This window comes from Meles meles, chromosome 18, assembly GCF_922984935.1.
Source record: "Meles meles chromosome 18, mMelMel3.1 paternal haplotype, whole genome shotgun sequence".
Taxonomy (NCBI): Eukaryota; Metazoa; Chordata; class Mammalia; order Carnivora; family Mustelidae; genus Meles; species Meles meles.
In genome coordinates this window covers 46,746,422-46,768,147 of record NC_060083.1, presented here as the reverse complement: position 1 = coordinate 46,768,147, position 21,726 = coordinate 46,746,422, and the positions used below count along the sequence as shown (strand labels likewise).

At 48.2% G+C, this 21,726-nt stretch overlaps 1 protein-coding gene across 3 annotated transcripts in view; it reads left to right on the top strand.

The window, feature by feature from the left end:
- Nucleotides 1-5,575: 5,575 nt before the first annotated feature.
- PLEKHM1 (pleckstrin homology and RUN domain containing M1) overlaps nucleotides 5,576-21,726 on the top strand; it is a 48,172-nt gene continuing 32,021 nt past the window's right edge. For all 3 annotated transcript variants that reach the window (XM_045984144.1, XM_045984145.1, XM_045984146.1), the window contains exons 1-4: nucleotides 5,576-5,677; nucleotides 11,841-11,929; nucleotides 13,812-14,059; nucleotides 15,706-16,332. In XM_045984144.1, the coding sequence (XP_045840100.1) occupies nucleotides 11,882-11,929; nucleotides 13,812-14,059; nucleotides 15,706-16,332 (923 nt within the window). In that variant the 5' untranslated portion in view covers nucleotides 5,576-5,677; nucleotides 11,841-11,881. The remainder of the gene's footprint in view (nucleotides 5,678-11,840; nucleotides 11,930-13,811; nucleotides 14,060-15,705; nucleotides 16,333-21,726) is intronic.

The following is a 21,726-nucleotide window of genomic DNA, read 5'->3' as shown; positions in this document are numbered from 1 at the left end:
CCGGGAAGCCTAAGTGCTGGCTTCATCTAGGGCTCAAACAGCGTCATCCTCTCCCCATCTATCCCTCAATTGTGCTTTCCTCTGGTTTCAGGCTTTGAGGGACCCTAATGTAGAGGAAAACCCATCCTTAAAGCTTGGACGCTGTATCTGGAAAGAGGAGACTCTGATTGGCCAGCCATGGTCATGTGCACATGTGAGGTCAGGCCTTAAACCAGTACTTAACTCCAGTTAAAGCACAGAGACTGAGTTGAAAGTTGAGAGGGAGGTTGTCTTACTGCGAGATAAGGAGGTGATAATGGAGATCAGAGGCTGAAGCTAGATTTAAGGAACACCCACAGATGCGAATGTCAGTAAAACACAAATTCACAAATTAGGAGCAGGAGTCCATGGTAATTTGGGGTCCTTAAGTATTTTTTTCCCCAATTAGTAGATCCTAAAGGTATAACTACTATCATGAGCAGGTCCAAAGAGTCTTCTGTTTTTTAATATTCGATGGGGATTCTTAACTGCAGATGTGCTCCAGCAGAGAGAGAGTAAAGAAAGCAAAGAAGAGAAGGGAACCAGGAGAAGGCCAACCCAGGAAGCAGCGAGGGAAGATTCCAGGGTGAAAGCTGTGGGACAGGTCGAGGAGAGAGCTGGAACGCAGGGGAGGGCAGAACCCAGACAGAGGGCGACGCGAACAATATTTACATAGTCACAGTTCTGTTAACACTATCAGTTACCGGGAAAGAGTGACATAACGAAACCCCAAGAATGGACTGGGTTGTTAAAGAACTACTTGTCTGTGGTACTAGGAAGTCTGCTGACAGTAACTAAAATGGGTAAATCAAGAGCTAGAAGCGCAGGACAGGCGGAGATAAGCACCAGAAGATTCAGCCAGAAATAACCCGTCCCAGTGAGCTGGCTCAGAAGGGTGGGCATGGAGGGGAGGCAAGAAACTTCTGTGGGTCATTATGTTCCCTCATCATTTCATTTCATACTATTTGAACTGTAAACTGTGTATAATGACATTTGGGGTTTTAAAAAAAGTTCATTATTTTGTCAAAGCTTTATTTTTGTCCAGCTTTATTGAAGTGTAATTGACAAATCAGTAATTAAAAACCCTTTAAATCCATTTTTTAAAAGAGTGGGGAGAACCAGCTTCCTACAACAGAACCCAGGAGAACATTAGCAATTCCAGTTTTGAGAGAAATGATTGCATTAGTACTAGTTTGATGACTTCAGTCAGCTGCCAAGTAAGGATACATCTGGGGTTCAAACAAGAAGGGCTCTGAAAAAATAAGAAAAAAAGAAAGTCTCTCCAGTGCTCAGAGAGCGATTAAAAGCAGAGATCTGATTGGATTGGGAAGGTTAGAATTAGCTAAAACAATAATATAGCCAGTCATCTTTTTCTTTTCCTTTAAACACTTTATTCATCCAGGGACTCCTGGGTGGCATAGTGGGTTACGTGTCTGCCCTTTGGCTCAGGTCATAATCTCAGGGTCCTAGGATTGAGCCCTGAATCTGCTCCCTGTTCAGCGGGGAGTCTGCTTCTCCCTCTCCCTTGCCCCCTCCCCCTGCTCACGCTCACTCTCTCTCAAATAAAATCTTTTAAATAAATGAATGAATAAATAAATTTTTGTGAAAAGAAGGAAAACAAAGAATTTGTTCATCCCTTTGAGAGAGAGGAGCAAGAGAGCATGAGCTGGGGGAGGGGCAGAGGGAGAAGGGCAAGCAGACTCCCTGCTGAGCAGGGAGCCCATTGTAGGCTGGACCCCAGGACAGACCTGAACTGAAGGCAGACGTTTAACCAACCCAGGTGCCCTACAGCTAGTCATCTTCAAATGCTTACTGCAGGCCAGAAACCATCCTAAGTATGTTATCTTATTTAATCCTCACATCAATTGCTATTTCCCCCAATTTACAGATGAGAGAACTTGCAGGCTCAGATAGTCTGGGGGAACTTACCTGAAGGCACACACCCTGACCCCTCTGCCTGAAGCTAAGGGGCCTCAGGGTGTTCTGACTTACTTCTCTTTTCTAATCATCAGTTGAACTGAGAAGTTTCTATCTTCAGTACTACCTCAAGAGGCCTGTGAAAACCACTGACGGTGGCAGTGGTCTTAGCCCCACACTTGCTGGGTTGTCTCGGGCCCCGCGTACCGTAGGGAAGGCCAAGGGAACAGTAGGTGCTGATGTTCAAACCGAAGCATTTCTGGCTCCAAACCCCACTTGCTCTGCCACTGACCTATGCCGGCCCTCCAACTAGAGTTAGAGCTGGCTGACAGTCCTTCCTCTACCATTCATTCATTAGTTGTGTGGCCAAGTTACTCAGCTTCTCTTAAGCCTGTTTTTGGTGGTTGATGAGGACAAATCAGAGTTCCCACCTGGCAAACAATAGAAGCATTTGCACGTTACTGAATTGTTGTATGAGTTCTAGTAGTTTGGGGGTGGAGTCTTTGGGGTTTTCCATATAAAGAATCATGTCATCTGCGAAGAGAGAGAGTTTGATATCCAGGATCTATAAAGAACTCCTCAAACTCAACACACACAAAACATAATCATATCAAAAAATGGGCAGAAGATATGAACGACACTTCTCCAATGAAGACAGACAAATGGCTATCAGACACATGAAAAAATGCTCATCATCACTAGCCATCACGTAGATTCAAATGAAAACCACATTGAGATATCACCTTACACCAGTTAGAATGGCCAAAATTAGCAAGACAGGAAACAATGTGTGTTGGAGAGGATGTGGAGAAAGGGGAACCCTCTTACACTGTTGGTGGGAATGCAAGTTGGTGCAGCCACTTTGGAGAACAGTGTGGAGATTCCTCAAGAAATTTAAAATAGAGCTGCCCTATGACCCTGCAATTGCACTACTGGGTATACCCCAAAGATACAGATGTAGTGAAAAGAAGAGCCATCTGTACCCCAATGTTTATAGCAGCAATGGCCACGGTCGCCAAACTGTGGAAAGAACCAAGATGCCCTACAACGGACGAATAGATAAGGAAGATGTGGTCCATATACACGATGGAGTATTATGCCTCCATCAGAAGGGATGAATACCCAACTTTTGTAGCAACATGGACGGGACTGGAAGAGATTATGCTGAGCGAAATAAGTCAAGCAGAGTCAAGTATCAAATGGTTTCACTTATTTGTGGAGCATAACAAATAACATGGAGGACATGGGGAGATGGAGAAGAGAAGGGAGTTGAGGGAAATTGGAAGGGGAGATGAACCATGAGAGACTATGGACTCTGAAAAACAACCTGAGGGTTTTGAAGGGGCAGGGGGTGGGAGGTTGGGGAGCCACGTGGTGGGTAATAGGGAGGGCACGTATTGCATGGAGCACTGGGTGTGGTGCAAAAACAATGAATACTGTTACGCTGAAAAGAAATTAAAAAAAAACCAACTACAGAAAAAAAAGAAGAAGCAGCATTTGCACAAATGTTAATCCCTTATCCTTCAGCTCCTAAATTAAGACAGATTCTTATATTTTCTTATGCTTCGGATCCATACTGAGGGCAGGGCACAGGAGAGGTGGTCAAGCTTAAGTTCTTGGACCCCATCCCAGAGTGACTCCAGGGTAGGAGAGCGGTTCAGAAATCTACACGTTGGGCCTGCCCCAGGGAATTCAGATGCCTCACAGTTCTCCGCCTGACTTTCTGCGTAACTCTGCATTGTGCTTGACAATGTCTGTGCAGACAGACCAGTGGTGTGTGAACTACCTTTTCGAATGTTTCAGCCCTTCCTACAGTGGCCTCCAGCTGGGTCAGTGCCTCCTCCCTTTCCCCCTCACCCAATCTGTAACTCCCCTCCTGACCTGACCCAACCCCCAACCGCCTCCCCTTCCTCTGTTCTTACCTCCTAGCTTCCTCTCCACCTCCCTGCGGCACCCTCCCCTGAACTCAGCCTGCATTCCCACCCACCAGCCATTTCTCTGCCAATCTCTTCACCTGCAATGCTCTTTCCTCTAGCCCCCTGGCAGGCTCAGATACAAGTTGCCTCGTCCAGGATAACCCTCAAGCCCTCTTCTCTAGCACCATGGCATGTTGTATGTGCCTTTATTACTGCTCATGAAATGGTAATGTGAGGGTTTTTTTTTTTTTTTCCTGGCTGGAGACTACGTGGTGGATTCACGGCCCATGAATGGTGGCAGTGTGCACCAGAGCAAGATGAAGAGAGGAAGACAAGCCCTTGACTTTGCAGAGGGGCCAAGAGGCCTGGGAAGTAAAAGACCAGGAGATGGGGGTTCCTGAAAAGGCAGACAAGAGATTACTATGTGGGGGTTCCCACAGCTTTTTCAGATAGTGGCTGTGCAAAAATTCATTGGAAGAACTGAGGAATGTTGCCGGCTCCATTTGGGGGAGGGCATGCTTGTGTCAAGACACTGATGCTCTTGCTGTGCTATTTTAACAAGAAACACTATCCTTTTGCCTAGGAAACGGGATTTCCCTAGTAAATCCTTTACTTTCCACCTTGTTTAACACCAAGAGAATACTTTGCTTCTATGTCCTTATCTCTAACTTCCTCCTTGATGATTAACCATACCTAATGCACTCAGACTCATCTAGCCTAAAACCAGGAAGAGGTGGTTCTCACTCCTGGAAAGAGAATTACTGAAGGGGCAGCCCCCACACACTCAAGTGCCATATCTCCAACAGCTGGTTTTATAAATAGAAACAGGCACTGGGACCCTGACCTTCCCAGGAAGGCCAATGGAGTCCCTGACCCAGATCAGTGGAGCTTGCTTCCAAGAACTGTGCTGTTCCTAGACCAGCCCTGTAGATACTCCCTAAGTTCCCCTGGAACTGCGGTAGTACCTCTCCACCCGGGGAACTCACCCCACACTCGGGCTCTAAGCTCCCATTTGACCAAAGCCTGCAGGTGTGAAGTACCGGAAGCAAAAGACATCCCCCCCCCCCAATACTTTTGACCTTTTGTTCTGAGTCCCTCTGAAAGAGAAATGTCAACTCTATCAAGGAAAGCAAACAAAGAACTACCTGGCTAGATGAGAATATCCGGACCCTTGAACTTCACGCCTTAGGGCTGATAGGCAGGTTACAGGAGAAAGCCCTGGGGACCTAAAGGCTCCCTTGGTAAAAGGTGTGATCAAAACACGTTTGCTTTTCTCCAGAGCCGCCAGGCGGGAAGCACCACCCGCGCTGATGCCCTCAGGGAGGCAAAACTAGGGTAGGCTATTGGTCCGATTTTACAAGTGGGAGCCTTCCCACGGGAGGCCAAGAGACAGTCGCAAAGTTACACAGACGGTGCTGTGGCCAGGCGAGGTCAGGAACCCAGAAGCCAGGATCTAGGCTGACACAGACACTGCTTGACGCGGACAGGAGGACACGTTCCGCCCGACGCTGGTGACAACGCCTAATGTCCCCACCTCTTCGCACGCACCTGGGGGTCGTAGAGTTGCGTGCCGCCCAGATCGCTCACCTGTCGGAGGTTTGGCAATTTGAGCTTGCTGGAGCGCTGGCCCCGCCCCCACGGCTCCCTCAGCCCTACGATTGGCTCTGTGGGCTAGGGGCGGGGTCGGGCGTCGAAGCGACGTGATTGCGTCAGGCGCCGCGAGAGTCGTTTCCTGTTGTCAGTGGCGGAGAGGCCGCCTCGTCGGGTCGGAGGCTGAGAGGCTGCTGCGGCCAGGAGTGCTCCTCGCCCCCTCCCCGCTCCCTCTGGTGAGTTAGCGGTCCGGGGCGAGGAGGGCGAGAAGGGGCGCCGGGGCCGAGACGCGAACGGGCGGTGGGCCACCAGCTCTGTCCGGGATCCCAAACGTCTTGTTGCCTTGAGACTGCCCTGCTTCAGAGCCCTTTCCCTTCCCGGTCTGAGCCCCGCACCCCACCCCATTCGGACCCGAGCCTTCAGCCCGCACAGCCACTGCTGACCCGTCCCCTCCATCTTCCCCCGCCCGGGACCGAGTCCAGGCCTTACCCCCACTCGCTCACCACTGGTGTTGCGTAAATGCGGCCACACTCTTGACCCCCACGGTAGCCCCGTTCCATCCCCCAGCGCAGCCACATCCCTCCGCTTCCCTCACCCCTCCACCCCTTTGACAGCCGCAGTGTTCCACGCTAACCTCCTCTGATCCCCACCATTCTGGTTTCCCCCTTTTCTGGCTCAACTTTCTTATCCCAGTCTCCGTGCTCAGCCCCCCAAATTCTACTCAGCCGTAACACCCCACCTACACCCCCCTCATTTAATACCTACCACCAAAGCAGACGCTCTGTTGAGCTCACCCGCTCTTCTTAATAACTCTGACCTCAGCCCTATACTAAGTCTTATATGTATTATCATGTCCTCACAGACTCAACCCCTTACTTCAGAGCCCACCGCATCCTTTCTTCTCACCTCCAGCCATCCTGAGGACCCCTCATCCCTAAGTCTTTGCTAAACTGCGCCCAACTCTTGCCTCCCCAGTTGCCACCCCTACCCAGTGTTATTAAAATAAGGTCTCCTTGTCCCCATTTCTTCACCCCAATTCTGCACCCATTCTTCCCTTGAGGTGGTTCCCATTTGATCTGAGAACTTAGAGCAGTCCCCTGCCAACCCCACCTGCTTCCCCTCAGCAGCCAAATCAGGGTGCTTCCTCAGAGCTGGGCAGTTGCTGAGCAGCTCCATGGGTGCAGGGCCTCTGATGGTAAATAAGAAGTAAGTGCGGAGGAGGGGAGATCCACCTCCTGTGGTTCAAGGGTTTTCCCTGGATGTCTGGTCCCCTGTACCTGTCGTCCTCAAGGATTGTTTTTAGCATTCATATTACATTACTTGTGTTGGCTGCTGGAATGGTAGGTATCATCCGAATACGTGGAAGGTGAGGGATGGCTACTCATTCAGCCTGGGACAGTGGAGACTTACCACTTCCTTTTGGACAGTAATCTGTAGAAACTCAGAGGCTTCCACTGTGTGGGGTTGGCTCTGGTCACAGAACCATGTCCATAAGTGTTGTCCTGGCACTTAGAAGGGACCCTCACGTAGTGCTCCCCACCAGCCAGAGCTGATTGCAGATTAGTCCCAATACTGAACACAGGGAAACAGTACCAGAGGTGATGTTACATGTTGTGAAGAGTGTAGGTGAGTGGGTCCTGGGGAGGCTGAAGAACTAGGTGGATTCAGAGGCTGTTGAATTGCTGCCTCTTTTTGCAGGTACTGAGTCATTGACTTTTGACCATTTTGATGACCCATAAACTCAAAGAGCCAAGTTATCTGAGTAGCTAGACCTTCTTGAGACCCCACTGTTAGTATTTATGATCCCCTGGGCTTTTGGGGTGCACATCCCCTCTTTGTTCTGGTGACCAGGCTCCAAAGGATTGGCCATTTTGCAGCAATTGTAAGGCACCCCAAAGAGGACCCATTGTCTTTGCTTGCCATTTATAGTCTCGCTTCTTTGAAAATTGAATTCCCTTCTACCTTCAATAAGGTGTGATATATCTACAGGGTTCACAGCCCGTTGGCAGCTTGGTATGATGGAAGGAATTCCCCAGGGGCCCTCCCACTGAAAAGTTGTATACTCCAACTTCTTACAGTCTAGAGGGGAGATACCTGTCCTGAGCCTTCTTATTTTACTCATCTGTTCATTCAGCAGGTATATTTTGAGCACCACTGTGAGCCATGCACTGTTCTGGGCACTAGAAATGCAATGGTGAATGAGTTGGGGCAAAGTTTCTGCTTTCATTCATTCAGAGTTTGGTCCCTGCTGGAATCCTAAGGGATGTGGGACAAGAATATGGGAGTGACGTGGGGTGCCTGAGTAGTTCAGTTGCCTGAGTGTCTGACTCTCGGTTTCAGCTCAGAACATGATTTCATGGGCCGTGAGATTGAGCCCAGTACTGGGCTCCATGCTGGCCATGGAGCCTGCTTAAAATTCTCTGTCTCTCCCTCTGCTCCTCCTCCCACTCGTGCATTCTCTCACTCTCTTGAAAATTAATAAATAAATCTTAAAAAAAAAAAAAAGAATATGGGGGAAATGTGTGTTGTAGGGTAGGAAGAGGAAGGGAGGAAAGAAAGATACCCAGTGTTCATAGACTTCACATTTCTGGCCTCACCCACTAGCCTTTAGACTGAGAATCACGAGCTAGAAGTTTCTTGCCCTCCAGCTGGTATTCATTTGCTTCAAAGGCCTAGTTGCTTTCACCCCCAGACACACACACACCCATCCCACCCTTCACAGGACCCTTGTCCAGAACTCCCAAGTTTCTTCAGGTAGAAGGAGGTGCTGTTCACTCACTCAGCACTCACATGTCTGGAGCATCAGCTGCCTTTCTGAATCAGAAGATAACTCTGTCACTCGTTTCCGACTGAAAACCCTGACTCATCACCTGGGGCAGCAGCTGGAGGGCTTAAACACCGGCCTGTTGTTCTGCATAGCCAGGTGCAGGATCAGATTCAGGCTGTAGAGACCGAGGCTGTCACGGATGGCGGGGAAGTCTCCAAGAAGAGGAGGTTGCTGTTTACTGGTGAATGGAGTGTTTCGAAAGCGGGGAAGCCAGGTCATCCATTTCTTCTTTTAATGTAAGTCTGGTCTGAGCCCTTGTCTTCTTTTCATTCTTCCTTCGTCTCTGGAGGAAGTGAGATTGGAAGTATATAGAAGGGCATATAACAAAGAAAATCAACCAGAATGTTTCCTTCCTATGCGTTGGAACATTTAGGAAAGGACAGTTCTGAAACCTAGCTACCATGGAAAGAATCTGTGCTACAGAGGGTTTTAGGGAGTATCTTCAGGGCTGGCCTGGGAGCAGGACAATTTTTGGAAGCAAGTTGCACTGATCTGGGCCAGGGGCTCCACTGGCCTTTCTAGGAAGGTTGGGGTCCCAGTACCTGTTTCTATTTGTAAAACCAGCTGTTGGGAGATGTGGCACCTGAGTGTGTGGGGCCTGTCCCTTTAGTATGCTACAGATCTGGTGGGCAAGGTTGTTTCTTGTTGCTTTTAGGCTTTCTTTGATAAAATGGAGCTTCTGAGTCCCCCAGAACAGTCTGAGTAAATAAGTTTGCCTACAACTCTTTGAACCAAGAACTGAGAGGCACAGGACTTAAATGAGGAAACCAGAGAATTCTGTCCCTTACCTGAGGCCCATTTCTACTGAGCCTCAGTTTTCTCCTCTGTAAAATAGGGGATAATCATCCTCCTCTTACAGGATTGTTTTAAGAATTAAATGAGATTAGAGAATGAGATCCTGTGCCAGGATGAATCAATACTGAAGGGCAGAGGTAGACTTAGAATGGCTTGGAGTTTCCTAAAGGTAGACGCCACTCACCCTTTTCTGCTCAGCTGTGCTTGCAATGTTTGAGGCTCTCTATTTGTTCTCCTCAGCCTGGGTCTCCTGAAGAGACACCTCCTCTTTGGTTTGGTTCTTGGTGTCAGTGAAGATTGTTCTGAGGATAGGAAGTGAAGCCAGTCCCATAGGATGGTAGATTGGGGGTCTGGGCCTGCTGGAGTGCTGACCTAGAGTGTTGTCAGGAGACCCAGATCCCAGAGATCTCTTAGACTGCCATGTTCCTGCCTCTGAGCTGGTTTCCTGCCTCCCTGAGGCATTGAGGGACAGGCAGGCCTAGGTAGGGTGCTTTGGCTCTTTGCAAAGAAAGGTGTGCCCTTAACTTTGGCCTGATCCCAAAGTCTCATCCTATTTTATGAATTGTCAAGTGGCTGTTCTCCTGGATTTCTCTGCACTGTTTTCATTTTGTGGGTTTTCTGACACTTTGTTTTAGGCCACAGTTGTCTCCTATCTGGCCTTGCTCTGACCTCTCAGTGTCCATTGACTTTGTGTTTTTTGTTGTTTTTTTTTTTAACAGACCCTGACTTGGCCAGAGCACCCACTCACTGATAAGCCTTCCTCCCTCCAATGAATACTCTAGTATTTTGGCTTAATTCATTAATGAGGCCTTAATGGACCTACTCTTCTGATTGTTGCCATCCAAGTCCTAAGGCTGGCAGGGGAAGGGCAGTTTGGGAGCTTGAGGTTCTGTCTGGAACAACAGGCCTAAAAGGAGGCCTCAGGCCTCTGGAATTGCTGAAAGGGATTGGATGCCAGGGTCTTGGGACCAGAGAACCTGGACTTGACCTGCAGGGCTGCATAGGGTAGGCTTGAAGCGACCTCACCTCCAGGATCAGGCACAATTTCAGGAGGGACTCTTACTGCAGCCCATCCCCTGTTCCCATCGCCCTGTGGCCAGAACATGGACCTGGTCGCAGAGGAGGGTTCTGAGAACCTCAGGCATTAGGAGCCAGAAACATGGTGACAGGAGAGGTGGTAGACGGGCTGTGGCCAGAGACCAGCGTTCTTCCTGGTGGTCTCTCGTGCTGTGAGCAGAGCTGGTGCTGCAGGGGCCATTCCCCCCACACAGACCTTCCTCCCTCTGCATGCCCTTCCTTGGGAAGCTTGGCTCTGGGTCCTGTTTACCCTCACCAGCTCCAGAGGCCAGGGCTTAAGTCAGAGCATCTAATGTCATTTAGGGCCACCCTGCTGTTCTCTGTAAACCTTTCCTGCTGGCCAGACCTTGATATTCCCTTGCACCCCCTCACCTGGGCCCTCAGCTAAAGAGCCCTCTCCCAAACCTCCCCCTGCTCCTTCCCCACCTACCCCTTAGCCCTAGCTCACACTGGCCTCTTCTAGAGGGTTGAGAGAAGGGTAGTCCTAGTGGGAGGTGGTGGAGTCTGCCACTTATCAGCCCTGGAATCTAAGGAAGTTCCTTGACCTGGGTCAGCTTCTATTTCTTATCTTTTAGATCAGGATAATAAAACAGCCCTCCCAGGGTGATTAGGAGGAACACAGGAAACAGTATATAGAAAAAGAGTACAAAATCCATTTAGTGGGCCTCAGCTTTATTAACTTCTTTGGACCCGGAGTTTTTGAGAACAAGGACAACAATGATCTAGTTTTGGGTGTCCCCTCATGCTCAGCTGTGTGGTCACTAGAGGTCTGTTAAGATGGGAAGGTGCCTACCCCATACTGGTTCGTCCAAGTGGCTGGGGTGGGGTCAGGCCAGCCCGCAGCCCCTTCAGGCTCAGGTGGAAGCCCTCCCGCCTCAGCCCCCCTCAGAAGGAAGCCAGTGCCCTGAGGGATTTACTTCAGCTACTTGCTCATGCGAATTCATGCCCCGGCAGTCTCCTGACAGTCCTCATCTGTAGGTTTGGATGGCCACAAACACTAGGGTTGTAGATACTATTTCTCCTTAGTACCTTCAGGCCCTTTGATAGGCATTTTCCACATTCTTTTCTCCATCGAGAGGTCTGATACAGTGCCCCAGCATGCTTAGCTGGTTAGCAGCAAATCGAGAGTCAAGCCCATCTCCCTTTAGACATGCCCCTGTGCTTCTCTAGCTTAGCCTGAGGAGAAGCAGATATGGAGTGAGAGAGCCCTCCCTCTGCAAGCTGTTTCAGTTGTCCCTGGCACTGCTGAGCTGGCAGACACCAGACTGGGACGGGAGTCACAGGGGGCAGTTGCAGGGCCCAGGCCACCAGTGTGAATTGTGAGCCCCTGCTTCCTGGCCCTGTGGGCCCTTGACACCTCCTTGCCCTCAGCTCTGTGTCTAAATCAGCCTTATATGCCCTGCTTTTTGTGCCAGTACTGGGTGTGGAATCCGGAGCCCTTTCCGGGCACTGCTTGGGCCAGACCCACCCATGGCATACAGGACTCTGCACCTCCTGAGATCTGAGCCCACGGATTTATTTTCCTTTCTCCTTTCCTTCCTTAAAATCCATTCTTAGCTTTTCCTTCTATATTCAAATGCCCTTCCATTGCAGTTTAAGGAAGAGGGGCTGACTTCCTGCTGCCTGCTGGGGGCAGAGGGCTAGTTGGCTGGGGCTGGTGAGCTGGAACTTGCTCAGCTGGCCGCCGTCTGTCTCTGCAGGTGTCATGTGATTCTCCGAGGGAGCTGCTGTGTGAGTGGAAATGCTCTCAGTGGTGGAGAATGGACTGGATCCCCGGGCTGCCATCCCGGTAGGCTGCGGGGCGGTTGGGGGGGTGGTCCTGAAGGGTGGGGAAGGGTGCACAGGACAGCCATTTCTTTGATTTTTCTTGCTTTGAAATGAACAAGGACTGCCCGGAAAGTGAGGCCTTGGATTGAGAAAAAGCGATAGCAGAAGCAGGCTCTGAGAAGATCCTGGCCTTTCTAGAACATCTTATTGGTAATAAAATAGGAATTTACAAAAAACGATGGTCATTTAATATAGGCTACCTAAAGACCAAGGATTTCTCCAAAGAAGGCATACATATGACCCACAAGTACATGAAGAGATGCCTAACATCATTAGACATTAGGCAAATGCATTCAAAATCACAAGAGACTTCTTTGCACCCTCTGGGATGGCTAGAATCAAAATGACATAAGACTAAGTGGTGGCCCATTTCCACTGCTGGGTGCGTACCCAGGAGACCTGCAAACTTACGTCTGCATAAACACTTGTGCATGAATGTTCATAGCAGCATTATAGCCCCGAAGTGGGAACAACCCAGATGTCTATTAATCGGCGAATGGATAAATAAAATGTGGGGTGTCCACGCGGTGACATATGATTTGGCAATAGAAAGGAATGAAATCCTGATACATGGCGAAAGTGTAGACAGACCTTGGAAACATGCCAAGTCAAAGCCAGACACAGAAGGCTGCTGCCTGTGAGACTCCATGTATACAGAATGTCCAGAATGGGTGAATCGTCAAGGCAAAGTAGATGAGTGGGTGCTCGGGGCTGGGGGAGCAGCAAATAGGGAGTGACTGCTGATGGGCACAGCGTGTCTTTCTGAAGTAGTGAACATGTTCTAAGATGAGGTAGTGGCTGTAGTTTCACAACTCTGTGAATATACCCCAAACCACTGAACTGTGTACTTTCAATGAGTAAATTTTATGCTATGTAAATTAGGTCTCATTAAAGCTGTTGTTAAAAAAAAAAGAACATTCAACTTTTCAGAGAACATTAAAATGAACTGTTTGGGCTAAAACAAAAATAAAAACAGTAAAATATTTATCTGTAATCCTATCAGCTAACGATTCAAACCAGTTTTTCTGCATTCCCTTCTAGTCCTTTTCCACACACTGAGGTAACTTTGACACGCTAGTATATTATGACCGGACTATCCTTATATTTCCAAACAATTCAATGTATATGTATTTTATAATTTACTTGCTGAACATTTAACTGAGTACCTACATGTGCCAGGCACCGGGCCAAGTGTTGAGGACCCAAGGATGAATAAAAGACCAGTCCTGCCCTCCGGGTAATCCCCGCAGTGCTGTAGTTCAGGAAGTATGCTTTCTGTTTAACGGTGAGGACGTTAAGCTTAGCGAGGTTAAGTAAAATGTCTGGGGTGACCCCGCTGGTGACCAACCGAGCTGACACTCACCTGAGCCTCTGACTGCCCAGTTGGGGTCTTTCTCGGTGTAGACTGTGATCCCGTTTTCTTGTTCGAAAGCAGCACTTGTTGCCTCTTGGTGGAATCGTAGTCAGGCGAGTAAGGTAGACCGCTTCCCCGCTGTGCTGGGCGGGTTCCCTGAGCTCGCATAGCTGTAATGTGATGGAACCAGAATTTGTTTAAACACGAGATTTATATGGATGTCAGTTCACTGAAGTTCAGTTTCTTTTGTTGTTGTTTTTGTTTAAAGTTCAGTTTAAAAAACAAAACAAAAATATACAAATATCTTTGCAAAAAAAAACATCAGTACTGCTGTGCTCTGGCTTTGTTTTGTATAATTAACTTGTGTGAGCTTTGCTGTATAGACACACACATAGATGTGTGTGCCTGTGTGGGTGCTTGTGTGTGTGTGGCGAGAAGCAGTCCCACTGCAGGATCTCCTAAAGGCTGTGTTATGTCTGCCGCTGACCAGGTCATCAAGAAGAAGCTGGTGGGATCGGTGAAGGCGCTGCAGAAGCAGTACGTGTCCTCGGACACAGCGGTCACTAGCGAAGACGGAGATGCCAATACCATGTGCAGCGCCCTGGAGGCCGTATTTATCCACGGCCTGCACGCCAAGCACATCCGAGTCGAGGCTGGAGGGAAAAGGAAGAAAAGCGCCCACCAGAAGCCTCTTCCTCAGCCCGTCTTCTGGCCCCTCCTGAAAGCTGTCACTCACAAGTGAGATGAGCTGGGGAGGTTTTGCTGTGGGGTTTTGCTCTCCCTCGCCAGCTGTGCGGGAAAGCACCAGAGCCAGTCTGTTCTAGAACAGAGATGGGTGAGATAGGGGTTATTGTTAGACCAAGCCTCAAGGGCCCCTCAGCCTTCAGCCATGGCTGGTCATCTATAGCAGGAGCCACTGTTACCACACCGTGGCAAACCGAGGTGGTCGCAACAGAGAGAGTGTAGACTGGAAAGCCCATCATCTTTACTGTGTGGTCTTTTACAAGAGAAGTTTGCTAACCCTGCCTTAGGGTGTTTGAACATCTATATTGCTAAATCTTATAACAAGGGATGGCCTTTTAAAAAAAAAAAAAAAAAAGTGGAATCCAGACCATCTGACTGTTTACCCTGGGATGGCTGTCTCCGTGGCCCTGCTGCTGACAGCCTGGGCTGTGGAGCCTGGAGCTGATGCTGGGCCACAAAGGGCTGCTTAGTGCCACCTCTGGCCCGAGGTGTCTTGTGGGTCTCTGTCTTCCTTTTCCTGATGACTGCCACTGCCCTGTCTCAGGTTCTTACCACACTCCTGGGTGACAGTGGCTTTCTGACTGTCCTCATCTCATCCTGTCTGTCTTTAGCCCAGTCGGCTGGGCCGCACTCACTGAGCTGAAGCTAAGCAGAGCACATTTGCTGGTCCCACGGAGATGGGCTGCGCTCCCACGGGCGAGACGTGCAGGGCACTGTGGAAGTCAGGAGGGGATGGGTGTTTTCAGCAGATCAAGGATTCAGGAACTCAGTTTGCTACGTGTGGGATCTGATCTTATCCAGAGTGGCCCACCAAGACATCTACATAACTGTGGTCAAGTCACTTCCCTGTGCAAAAACCCTCACGTTCTCAAATCTGGAGTGTGATTCACTCAGTGGGGGCCCCAGAATCTGTATCCTGACCAGGTTCCTGGGTGATTCTGATGCACAGCCGGGCGTGGGGACCACTGCCCCACTTTGCCCCACCCGTTGGATACTTAAGACCCTGCCTTAACTGACTTTGCAGCCCAGTCACCCGCTCCTCCTCCCGGTGCTGTAACTGGAGCGCTCGCCACTCCTGTTACAGAGCTGTTGCCTTCCTGCCCTTGGTGCCTTTTTTCTCTCGGTCCTCTATGCCTAGAAGGTTCCCCTTCCATTTTTGCCTCTTGAAATCCCTTAGTAGCCCAGCTCAGATACTGCCTTTTCTATGGCATTTCTCTTACTGAGATCTGGAAATGATTGTGTACTCTCACCCCAGCTCTGCTGACAATAGGCTTCATGTGCCCGTGAAAGGTGGTCACCTGGATTGAGGACAGGACCATGTCTTTACCCTGTGTCTCTGGGCTCTGAAGAGACCTTGCACTCAGGGGCTCATCAGATGTGTGCTGGATGAGCACGTGATGTCAGGGGCCCCTGAGTAGCCGTAATGAAATGGCAATTATCCTTCATGAGAGCAACCTCAAAAAGTTGGGGGTTATAGCTTAATATTTCTAAATTCCCCATAGAGCACTGTTAGTCCAAGATTTTTTCAAGCCTCTGTATATGGGCGGTTGTTATGACGGGCTCTTGCTAACCAGTGGCTAAAATAAGACCGCAGTGATTGGAAATCCTTTCTTGAAATAAGCCTGTCCTCCCATCCCCAGACACATCATCTCAGAGCTGGAGCACCTGATCTTTGTGAGCACAGACGTGGGCCGCTGCCGGGCCTGGCTGCGGCTGGCCCTCAACGACGGCCTGATGGAGTGCTACCTGAAGCTGCTCCTCCAGGAGCCGGCCCACCTGTGCGAATACTATCAGCCCACAGCGCTGCTTCGAGACGCCGAGGAGGGGGAGTTCCTCCTCAGCTTCCTGCAGGGACTGACATCCTTATCCTTCGAGCTCTCCTACAAGTCCGCCATCCTAAACGAGTGGACGCTTACCCCGCTGGCTCTCTCTGGGCTTTGTCCGCTCTCTGATCTCGACCCCCTCACTACCTCTGGGACAGAACTACAGCGGAAGGAGTCTCTGGATTCAATTTCCCATTCCTCGGGCTCGGAGGACATCGAAGTCCAGCACTCAGGACACAAGATCCGGCGGAACAGGAAGCTCACAGCCTCCTCCCTCAGCCTGGACACGGCCAGTTCGTCCCAGCTCTCTTGCAGCCTAAACTCTGATAGCTGCCTAATCCAAGAGAACGGCTCCAAGAGTCCAGACCGTTCTGAGGAGCCTATGTCCTACGACTCAGATGTGGGGACAGCAAATGCTGAGGATTCAGACCTGTCTCTGCAAGAGTGAGTGCTCCTCCCCCCACCCCTTCCCCCTCTCTCTTCCTTCCTTCCTCCTCTTCCTCTTTCGAGTCTCCCTTCCTGTAGCATGTGATTGCCTGTCACTGAGCACTGACCACTATAGGGGCATACAGAAAGACAAAGGGGACATCATCTTTCTTCCTCAGGGACTGGAGTTGCTGGGACCTGTATCTGGAGGCCACATGGGACAGTGAGGAGAACGGCTCTAAGTAGGGCTCAGAGCTGGATCAGGCTCCATGCATTGCTGCCCCTGGGTGAACTTCGGCAGGTTACCTCCTCTCTCTGAGGCGCAGTGTAAAATATCATTGCCACTAGAGGGAATGAGACTCATGGTTCAGGGTTACATGTACAACTTCCAAAAACTGCATGGAAGCGCAGTGGATAAGGGTGCTCCTCTGTGACCTCCCAGAAGGCCTCGCAAAGATGCAGACCCTGAACTGGAGGAGATGGTAGACAAAAGGGGCCAAGCAGATGTATGGAGGGAAGAGTCCCTGGGACAATGCACTTGACTAGAGGAGGGAGCCTGCACAGAGACTTCTCTTTTAAAAAATGTTTTTAATTTGAATGTAGTTGATAAACAATGTTCTATTAGTCTCAGGCGTACAACATAGTGACTCACCATCTCTGTGTTAGGCCATGCTCACGAGCAGATCCTTCTTTATATAGGCTTTTTAACGGTAATATTTGAGCAGATAATCTATTATTATGGTTGGGAAAAGGCTGAAATGTATACAGCGAAAAGCCTTTTGCGCCTCTGTCACCATAATTATTGATTCCTTACATTTTCTTCTGATGTTTCTAAGTGCATCTAACCAATATGAATATACAGATTTTTTAAATGTTTTTTATTTCTTATCCCTGCTCCCTTACCCACAGAAGCTATTATGAATATACCGTTTAACACTCTGTTTTGGAAGAGATTGTATCAGTTTTCGGTTTGGAGTGTTAGAGCTTTTTTATTTCTTTTTGTTGTTGTTGCATATGTTTCCATTGCTCGTTAGTTTATTTAACCAGCCCCGTATTTATTGAGTATTGGAATTCCCTATTTCTATAAATAACCTTGTAAATGTGGTCTTTTCATTCTTTGCAAGTAACTCTGTTTCCAGAGTTCCAGAAACAGAATTGCTGAGCCAAAGGATACATTAATGTGTGATTTTCCCAGGTACTGCCTAGTTACCCTCCATCAGGGGTGTACCTTTGTCCTTTAGCCTTGCCAGCAGAACATATTATTCAGTTTCCGGGTATTTGCTCATCTAATAGGTAGAAATGGTAAATTTTATAAAGCACTTCCTTCAGCCAGACCCACGCTCCCCCAGCCTGTGTTTCGGACCTTCTTGTCTACTCCTGGGTGCCCCATCCTCTTGGTTCAGGCCTTTACAGAGTTCCCAGCTGGTGTAGGAATAACACCAGATTGGGTGCTGGTGTGGGCTGGCTTGCGGTGGGATCGAGTTTCCAGCTCAGTTCTGCCACTTATAAGTTCAGTAACGGCTGTCAAACTGCTTACTCTTTGAAGTTGTTTCTGCATCTTTAAAATGGAGACTCCACGGGATGCCTGGGTGGCTCAGCGTTAAGCTTTTGCCTTTGGCTCAGGTCCTGATCTCAGGATCCTGGGATCAAGTCCCACATCGGGCTCTTTGCTCAGTGGGGAGCCTGCTTCTCCCTCTGCCTGCTGCTCCCCCTGCTTGTGTGCTCTCTCTCTCTCTATCGATCTGTCTGACAAATAAATAAATAAATCTTAAAATGGAGACTCCCTCATTGGGCTATCAGATCAGATGCCTGGGACTGAATTGCATGCATAACAGCAACTGGTAGACCCCCGACGTGGCTTCTGAGCAGATTGGATAGAACTTTCAAACGTCAAACAGAAATATTTAGATAGAACATGCTGAAAAGGAGCAGTCCCAACCTATCTGCTAGGCCAGTGGCGTGACTTGGGTTCGTTCATCTGTCTGAGCCCCTTCGTTCTCTCTCTCTTCTCCCACAGGCCAGCCATGTGTCTTTGTCATGTGTCTTGCTTTTATCTTTCATGAGTCTTGTGATTGGAAAATTCCAGCTTCAGGTCATTGAATCAGTGACTGTCCACCCTGTGTGGGAAGTGTCCTGGGCGTTACAGGAGAACTCGGGCAGAGGGTCAGGACATACAGACCAGCGCTGGGCAGTGGTGTGAGGAACCAGCACACACTGGAAGAAGCACACACACAGAAGCACAAACACACATCAGCACCATGGCTTTGAGAGCTGGGCTTGAAGGGAGTCTTTGCACATCCCCGGATACCAGCTCTTCTTAAAGCGTATGTCTTTTTTTTTTTTTTTTTAAGATTTTATTTATTTATTTGACAGAGAGAGATCACAAGTAGGCAGAGAGGCAGGCAGAGAGAGTGAGAGAGAAGAGGAGGAAGCAGGCTCCCTGTTGAGCAGAGAGCAGGATGCGGGACTTGATCCCAGGACCCTGAGATCATGACCTGAGCCAAGGCAGAGGCTTATCCCACTGAGCCACCCAGGCACCCTAGAGGGTATGTCTTAAGAGTAGAGACTCTCACCGACATTTAAGAGTTCACTTATTTTTATTATATTACTTGAATATTTGTAACTTAAAATTAGGCATAAATACCATGGGCTTATAATTCCTACAACTGTAAAATCAAAACCGACAAATTAAACATAAAGTACAAAAACACATAACATTCCAAATGAAATGTATTAATTTAATCTTTCCCAGAAACCAAATTGCAGTTTGCTTTGTGAATAGAGGATTGATGCCACGAATAGCTTCTTTTGTGTTGGTTGGCTCTGAATTACAGTGATTACTGAGAAGCACGACTACAGTCTAGTGGTTAGGAATGTGGAGTCAGGCGCCAGACTGCTGGAGTCTTCCATTAACCAGCTTCATGACCTTTGGCAGTTTATTCAACCTTCCTGACCTTGATGTCCTCATCTGAAAAATGGGCATAAGAATGCTAGGAAAAATTAATGAGTTAGGGTATGTAGCGTGCTTAGAGCAGTTCCAGACACAGGGTGAGTGCTCGGTAGGTGGTGTCATTGTCATTTTACTACTAGTGTCCCTGTGATGTTGGTTCTCCCATAACTTGTCTCAACATTCACAGCTGCAAAACCATGGTTAGTGGTATTTATCAAATGTCATTGTCATAAAGCCTTGTCTTGGAAATAATTCTTCGCATACACAGCTCTCCTCCGGGCTTTTATTAGTGTCCCCTGACATCCAGATGGTGCCATGGGCCACCACACACCAATCCACAGGAAAAGCACAGGCTCAGAATCTCTTGAAGGGGTAACTGTAGGAGGCGATAATCCAGATCCTCTGGCCCATGCTTTTTATTTATTTTACACCTGCACCTCTATGAACGCATGTATACATATGTATATTATACATCTTTTTTTCCCAGTGTATTCTAAATGAAAGCACAGAGTTCTAGAATTTTTGAATAGACAGTTGTTGTTTTTTTTTAAAGTGCCCTGAGCTGGACAGAACAAAAGTGGAAGGACTAGAGTGGTTTTAGTCCAACGTTGCATTTTTTTCAAAGGTTTTGAAAATTTTTCTTTTGCCTTTCCTTTAAAATCTCATCTCTCAAAAAAAGAAAATCTCTAGCACATTTTTGCACTTGACATAAATGTCCCTCTTATTCTCTTTGGGTTCTGACAGCCAGCACTGATTCTGGTGAGGCTCTGTGAACTTGATTTCACCTTGACCTTGGCATTGGTTTGGCAGAAACTCTATTTTATCACACAAGCTTTTTATTGTTGGATGACATTTCTTTATTCCAACACCCAGTCTACTCTGTCATTAAAATTTGTCTTACAGATTAGGATTCATTGATAATTGATAACCATTTTGGTAATGCTAATGAATATTTCCGTAATTCTGCTCCTTTCCTTACATTTTTATATTCGGGTCCATGGAGACTAAGTAGTCTTAGAGTGATGATAGAACAGCCACAGTAACAAATTGAGGTTAAAGTTTATTGTGTACTTGCTTTGTGCTAGACACCCTAGTAAGCATTTGACCTATGTTATCTCACGTAGCCTTTAACATACTCATAACAGGTAGGTGCTGTTACCACGCATGTTCTACAGGGAAGGGAATGAAGTCCTTGAACTTTAGGAGCCTCTTGGGGGCCACAGCAGTGTGCCAGCCAAAGCCAGGACACTGGGACCCTGCTCTTGGTCACCAACCCACCTCTCAGTTCTCCACAAGGAGCTGGCACCTCCCAGGGGCCATTTGCATCCCTAGCTCATCTCAGAAAGTGGCCCCATTCTGTCACAATGGTTTGGACACAGCAATTGGTTAACAAATGTCCCTTCCTTCTCTGCCTGTGGAAACTACCCCTTTGTGTCCAGAACCCATGAGTGCCTCAGTGCCTGCTCACTGCCAGCTGTTCTGTTGGATTTGGATTCGCACTGGTCTGTTTTCAGAGTGAGGCCGAGAGCAAGAACCAGCAGCCCCCTGCCTCCCCCTGTAACTATTCCACCAACATAAGTTTACACCTTCTTCTCATAGGGAACCTCCTGGTTTGCTGAGATATGATTCACCTACCATAAAAATCACCATGTTAAAGTGTCCAGTTGGGTGGGTTTTAGTATATTCACAAGGGTGTACAACATCACTACGATATAATTGAAGAACGCCTTCATCACCCTGGAAGGAAACCCCTTACCCATTGTGTGGATATACAGTTTGTTAATCTGTTTATCAGTTAGTAGACATTTGTTTTATTCCTACTTTTTGGCTATTATGAGTAATATTGCATGAACATTCATGTACAACTTTTCTGTGAACATTGTCTTTTAATTCTCTTGGGTATATACCCATGAGTTGAATTGCTGAGTCATATGGTAACTCTGTGTTTTACTTTCTGAGGAACTACCAAACTGTTCTCCACAGAAGCTACAGCATTTCACATTTCTACCAGCAGTGTGTAAGAGTTCCATTTCCTCTACATCTTTGCCAGCACTTGGTATTCTCTGTCTTTTTTTATTACAGGAATCCTGGTGGGCTTATAGTAGCATCTTACTATGGTTTTGATTTTTATTTCACTACTATTTAATGATACTCATCATCTTTTCATGTACTTGCTCTAAAGGTAGTTGTATGCCTTTACAGAAATGTCTCTGCAAATCCTTTGCCCGTTTTTCTTTTTTTTTTTTATATTTTTTTAATTGCTTATTTGAGTGAGAGAGAGAGCAGAGAACATGAGAGAGAGCAGAGAGCACAAGCAGGGAGGTGGGGGATGGAGAAAAGGGAGGGGTAGAAAAAGACCTCTCCCTGAGCAGGGATCCCGATGCAGGGCTGGATCCCAGGACCCCAGAGCTGAGGGCAAACGCTTAACTGACTGAGCCACCCAAGTGCCCCTCCTTTGCCCA